We start from the raw sequence: 5,977 nt of genomic DNA on the forward strand, positions 1-5,977 counted from the left end.
TAATAATGGTGGGCTGTGATACCGGATGAGGACGAGAAAGACAGAAAGTAGGTTTTATTGTCTCTAGCAGTAGCATAACTTAAATGTATGGTGGAACCTATACATTGTGAAATGAAACTTAATCTTTTGATCTAAATCAGAATCAGTGGATTGAACCACAACTAATTTGATTTATAAATTGGGCCAATTTGTTAGAGGGCTATAGCTCTATTTGTGCCATTTTCTGCCACATTTTATTTACAAGACTCATCTTGACCTTGCATAAGAGGGTTATTACATTTGAAACAATTCGTGTTCTCTATCTAATAGCTTAAGCTTTTGTGAAGAAAAAGAAAAAGAAATTGATCATATTCTACTGGAGCCTCTTTGGTCAAATGGTCCAGAGTTTGGTTGTTGTTACCCTGTGTTGTGTAAATAAAAGTTAATCAGAAGGTAAGATGAGGCATTGCATTGTTTGCTCTTGGCGTACAGTGGGGCCATGTATACTATTAGATATAAGCGTTTCATATATTTCTACTTAACAATATAAGTTTTTTTAGTTAAAGTTAGGTTGCGCCAAGCATTGTTTACATAATGAAACTTAGTATATGGTCTGATTCTTGAAAACTGATCATTATCATAATTTTATTTTATTTTTGGGTAAATCCTTGTTGATCTATTTATTTGTATTTTTAACTTCCAGAAAATGCTTATATCTGGTGGAAGTCAGCATCGAGGGAAAACATCTTTTGTGGAGCATCGAACCTTTTTTCATCTCTATCACAGCTTCCACCGTTTGTGGATATTTCTTTTCATGATGTTTCAGGTTTAATTAAACATTCAGTGTATTTTTTTTATTATTATTTTTCTTATATATGCCACTATTTGGGATATTTGGGTAGAATACAACCTATGCACCTTTAATGATAGATTCTCAGGAAAAGTTAGTGTTTGGGATAAATTTAGGAGTTTAACATCATGTAAGGCATATAAACTTTTCAGAGGACTTTCTCTCTCAGACATGTTGAGACATTGCAAAGCTACTATCCGTTGATGTTGTGACTTTCTTAGTTTTTCTTTTGGTTGGGGAGGATCTTATTTACTCCTTTTCTTTTGTATTCGTTTTCCTCTTTACCTTAATGAAATTTCTTTTGTTATAAAAATGGCTCCTTTAAATACAAAATTCTCTTTTCTCCTTTCACATTTTGGATAATATCATATTATTTGGCATATACTTTCATGGTCTATTAGCCTTTCTTTTTTCATTGTGCTAATTTTCAACTTAATTCTTAATGTTTAGGGTCTAACCGTTCTTGCCTTCAATGATGAAAATCTTAATTCGAAGACTTTACGAGAGGTTCTTAGTCTTGGACCAACATTTGTTGTGATGAAGTTTCTAGAGAGTATGTATTTATTTTGTGAGGTTATGCTATATTTTAAGTTGTGGATTTGTAACTGTTCTGTTCTGCTGGACTTCTTGATCTAAATACCAAGTTATTTGTGGCTTGTTCCACTAAAATAGTTTCTTACTAGTACTTTATTATTATACGAAAAGGAATTTCATTAAGTAGAGGAGAAGGCCTTAATATATTATTTCATCCTTTCATCTCTTCATTACTTTAGGTGTTCTGGATGTTTTGATGATGTATGGTGCATATTCAACAACAAGGGGTCTAGCTGTGTCCCGAATATTTCTACGTTTTCTTTGGTTCAGCCTTGCTTCAGTTTTCATTACCTTCCTTTATGTGTATGTATGCCCTCAATTATGTTATTGTTCTTTATCTAGTTTTATGATTTTTCTTTAAAGTCTAGATTGTCTGAAGTGATCATATCTCACTGCAGTAAAGCACTCATGGAAGAGAATAAAAGAAATGGAAATTCAGCTTTTTACAAATTGTATGTGTTTGTCATTGGGATTTATGCCGGTATCCAATTTTTCATTGGTTTTCTCATGCGGATACCTGCAATGCATCAGCTTACAAATCAATGCGACCGTTGGTCTGTAATTCGCTTTGTGAAATGGATGCGCCAGGTTTAATGTGCTCAGCTGCTTTAGTTTCGGCGATCATATTTCTTAATATTATGTTAAATATCTTGTTGAGTCATTCTGACTGTTGGTTTGTGTTTTCTTTTTGGGGTGTTCTGTGAACTTCTTAAGGAACGCCATTATGTTGGGCGAGGAATGTATGAAAGGACTACAGATTTCATAAAGTACACACTCGAATTCCTTTATATGCTATAGTCTTACTTTTAGAACACTGGGAATTTATAGTTCTTGCATCCACATCACAACATGTTCCTGTAAAAAAAAAAATAAAAGAATTATTTTTATTAAGATGAAAAAAATAGAATACGAAGATATGGGGAACAGGCAATTCTTTCTTAATGACATAAACTAACAAACGTGGAAATTATATCTAGGGGAGATTACTCTTGGTAGTTATATTCAAATCTAGGTCATGTTCTTTACTTGGTAGTTATATTCTCCTTTCAGGTATCTGCTATTTTGGCTTATTATTTTGAGTGGAAAGTTCTCGTTCGCATACTTTCTCCAGGTTTGTCCTCCTTGTCTAGATAGCTACACATGTGTGCTTGCATGCATCCATTTGTTCTATATACTATTTTGCCTTAAATTTTGTGGTTTCTAGATCAAGCCCCTGGTGAAGCCAACAAGGGAGATAATAAAACAGGATAATATAGAATACTCCTGGCATGATTTTGTCTCTAAAAGTAAGCAATGACTTGATTTTTTTTTTCTTTTATCATCTTGTTTCCATCAGTTACTTAAAAGAGCCTTTGTTTGTTCAGATAATCATAATGCATTGACAGTTGCTAGCTTATGGGCTCCGGTGTTTGCTGTAAGTTCATGCCTGTTTCTGTTTGTTCTCTTTTTCACTTGAATTTATCTTGCAAGTTGTTAAGGATAAATTTGATTTTGCTTATCAAATCACTTGATAACTCAGACACTTGCTTTGGTGTAGCCAGCCTCAAAGTAGGGCTCCAATCCTCCTTACTCTGCAATTCTTCACTCTAATATGCTCTCATAGGCTTTCTAGAAACACCCCATGAAAATTTTCTTGTACTTCCTAATGTTGACCCTGGTACACTTGTGCTGATTACTAACAGTTTGTGGTACTATATAGTTTGAGTGTCCAAAAAAGAGTGAAACTGAGTGAAACCTAGTGAAAATCTAAGTACTGAGGAGAGATATAAGAGATGAGAGGAATATTCTGAAAGAAATTCAGTATGATTGCATGTCTTATTATTACAATCAAATCTCTGGTCATGTACTGATTTGTTAGAAATGCCTATTACATAATTTATAACTTGTACCCCAAGTTTTGTACAATATTCTATTTTGTATCCCTTTTATTTCTTTTCACCCACATTGTCCAATTTATCGATTCCCATCTTTTCAGATCTATCTATTAGATCTTCAAGTTTTTTACACACTTGTATCTGCTATCTGGGGATTCTTGCTTGGGGCAAGAGATCGTCTAGGAGAGGTATGTGATTTTTTGGGTATTGAAGTTGTTATTAATATCTTTTACTCTTGCAATTTGTTGGGTCTGTGTGTATGTAATTTCCCCCCTTTGTCTGGCAACAGATTAGGTCACTTGAAGCACTACACAAACTTTTTGAGCAGTTGTCCGTGTATGTTTTCTTTTTCTATCATAGTTGTTTAAGTTACATCTCCATTTTGGGTTTTTGCCCTGCTGTGTTGTCATATTCTTTATATCTGCTCATACATTTCTCGATCATTTACATATTTTCAGGGGCTCCCGCCAGTCAACTTCTCAGGTCAGCCATTTGCTTTGGGGAAAGGAAAATAAAATTTGTTCAGAACATATTACTGTTAGCTGGTTACTAACTAATCACATATCTTTTGTACTGACTACAACACTGCCATCATTGCATTTTGGGGGGATCAAGCAATTTTATTGATATAAAGATATTTAATAACATTATATTAACTTAGTACAATGTCTCTAAAAAACGTTTTCCATCGAGCTGATGTCTTGATAAGGATTAGTCGAGTCCTTTTGATGTTCAACAATTTCTTCTTACTCAATTGTTCTTTCATCTAAAGGCTGTGGAGAAGCAAAAGTTTGATGCTGCTCGGTTTTCGCCATTTTGGAATGAGATCATAACAAATCTAAGGGAGGAAGATTATATAACTGACTTGTTAGTCTTTAAGCTATTATATATTTTTCTTGGCTTTTCTTGTATTTAGCATTTTTCTTTTCTAATTATCAGATTCTAATACATGTATGTTGTTCTCCCTTGCTTGCAGTGAAATGGAGTTGCTTTTAATGCCTAGAAACTCCGGGGATCTTCCTTTGGTTCAGTGGCCACTTTTCCTACTTGCAAGCAAGGTAGTCCAGATATTTTATTCATGTTTTTCTAATTGCGAATTGGAAGACCATTTTTCCGAGTTTTTCATGCAATTTAACTATTTTCGCTCTACAGTTGTCATGACAGCTTATAGGCAACTTTATAAATGATTTTGAAATTCAATAATTATTATAGGGCCTAGAATTATTTGCAGAAGGAAAAAGCTCAATTTTACCATTTGGGTTGTGTTGGACCTATGTAATGTGGATGTAATCTAGCTAGTCGCCAGAAACTAATAATTTGAATCCTCCCACAATCCTTGCCGCAAACTTGCCATGTCATATTTGTAACCTTGATGCCCTTGAGAATCCAATGAAATTGAACAACTTGAACAGAAAAGAACTGTTTGATTCTGATAATCATGTATTGCATTACCATGAAAGATTTAGTACTAACTGTTATCTTTCTGTTTAGATTCTTTGGTTTGGTCTTTACTTCTTGTGCATGATTATGTAGATATTTTTGGCCAAGGATATTGCTACTGAGAATAGAGACACTCAGTATGAGCTTTGGGATAGGATTTCAAGAGATGACTATATGAAATATGCTGTTCAGGAGTGTTACTATGCTATTAAACTCATTTTAACAGAAATATTAGATGAAGTGGGAAGGATGTGGTGAGTAAGCTGTTTTATTGAAGCACATGAAACCGTTGTGATGAACTTTATTGTTGATATTTATTGATTTTTGGTTGTTTTTTCCTGCACAATTATTGCCACTATACCAGGGTTAAAAGGATATATGGGGATATTAATGCAAGTATCGATAATGGGAATATTCATGCAGATTTCCAGTTAAACAAGATGGCTCTTGTGATATCAAGAGTAACTGCTTTGATGGGGATTCTGGTTAGCATCTAATATTTTATTGTACTATTTTATAAATGATCACATCGCCATATCTTTTGTTTTAGTCAACAAAATTTTGATATGCTGCCTATTCTTTCTTTGTGTGCTTTTCAACTTTAATTTGTTCATCTTGTATCTAATCTTTATTCTAAAATTCCTTTTTTCCCTTTAATCCGTAACGCTAACCCTTCATAAGCATCTTCTCTGTCTTGATGGATTTCTTCTTTATAACAAGAGGATTAAACCTTTTTTTGAAGGTATTATAGACCTTTCAGGAGAGATTGTTTTATGACATCTGTGTTTTTTTTCCTATTGAAGTACTGTAATGAATTGTCATTGCTGTCTGTGAAATTCACATGGATTTGAAGGAAAACTATGCATTTTGTTGTGATTAATGACTGCCTTGCTCTTGTGGTGTTTTTTTTTTTTTTTAATTTATTTCTTCTGCAGAACTCCTAATCCTTACTTTTGTAGCACTGCTCTTTCTTTACAATGCTGCCCTTCTAGAGAAAAGGGATGTGGAAGGCAATAAATTATTGCGACTTTAGATATTTCTTGTTCTTTGGGGAATGTGGTTGGGATAGAAAGCTTGCATCTTCCATACCATATTGTTTGCTTTGCATATGTTCTATGATAATATTGTGGATTCTCTTGTTATGAACATGGTTGTTTAGTGGAAACAATTTAGAGGATATGATTATTTCTATATAGTAACTCTACCTTCTATTGTTTCTCTTTAGAAAGAAACATCCAGT

The 5,977-nt window shown here is 33.6% G+C and overlaps 1 protein-coding gene across 1 annotated transcript in view; it reads left to right on the plus strand.

Annotated features, from left to right (window-relative positions):
* Positions 1-5,977, plus strand: part of LOC107467648 (callose synthase 9) — a 27,287-nt gene that overhangs the window by 10,128 nt on the left and 11,182 nt on the right. The window contains exons 15-29 of the mRNA XM_016086792.3: positions 683-805; positions 1,280-1,382; positions 1,603-1,726; positions 1,822-2,011; positions 2,138-2,190; positions 2,474-2,534; positions 2,628-2,709; positions 2,788-2,837; positions 3,399-3,485; positions 3,587-3,632; positions 3,725-3,780; positions 4,070-4,164; positions 4,274-4,355; positions 4,831-4,991; positions 5,102-5,222. Coding sequence (XP_015942278.1) covers positions 683-805; positions 1,280-1,382; positions 1,603-1,726; positions 1,822-2,011; positions 2,138-2,190; positions 2,474-2,534; positions 2,628-2,709; positions 2,788-2,837; positions 3,399-3,485; positions 3,587-3,632; positions 3,725-3,780; positions 4,070-4,164; positions 4,274-4,355; positions 4,831-4,991; positions 5,102-5,222 — 1,434 coding nt within the window. The remainder of the gene's footprint in view (positions 1-682; positions 806-1,279; positions 1,383-1,602; positions 1,727-1,821; positions 2,012-2,137; positions 2,191-2,473; positions 2,535-2,627; positions 2,710-2,787; positions 2,838-3,398; positions 3,486-3,586; positions 3,633-3,724; positions 3,781-4,069; positions 4,165-4,273; positions 4,356-4,830; positions 4,992-5,101; positions 5,223-5,977) is intronic.

Source organism: Arachis duranensis, chromosome 9 (assembly GCF_000817695.3).
Source record: "Arachis duranensis cultivar V14167 chromosome 9, aradu.V14167.gnm2.J7QH, whole genome shotgun sequence".
Classification (NCBI taxonomy): domain Eukaryota; kingdom Viridiplantae; phylum Streptophyta; class Magnoliopsida; order Fabales; family Fabaceae; genus Arachis; species Arachis duranensis.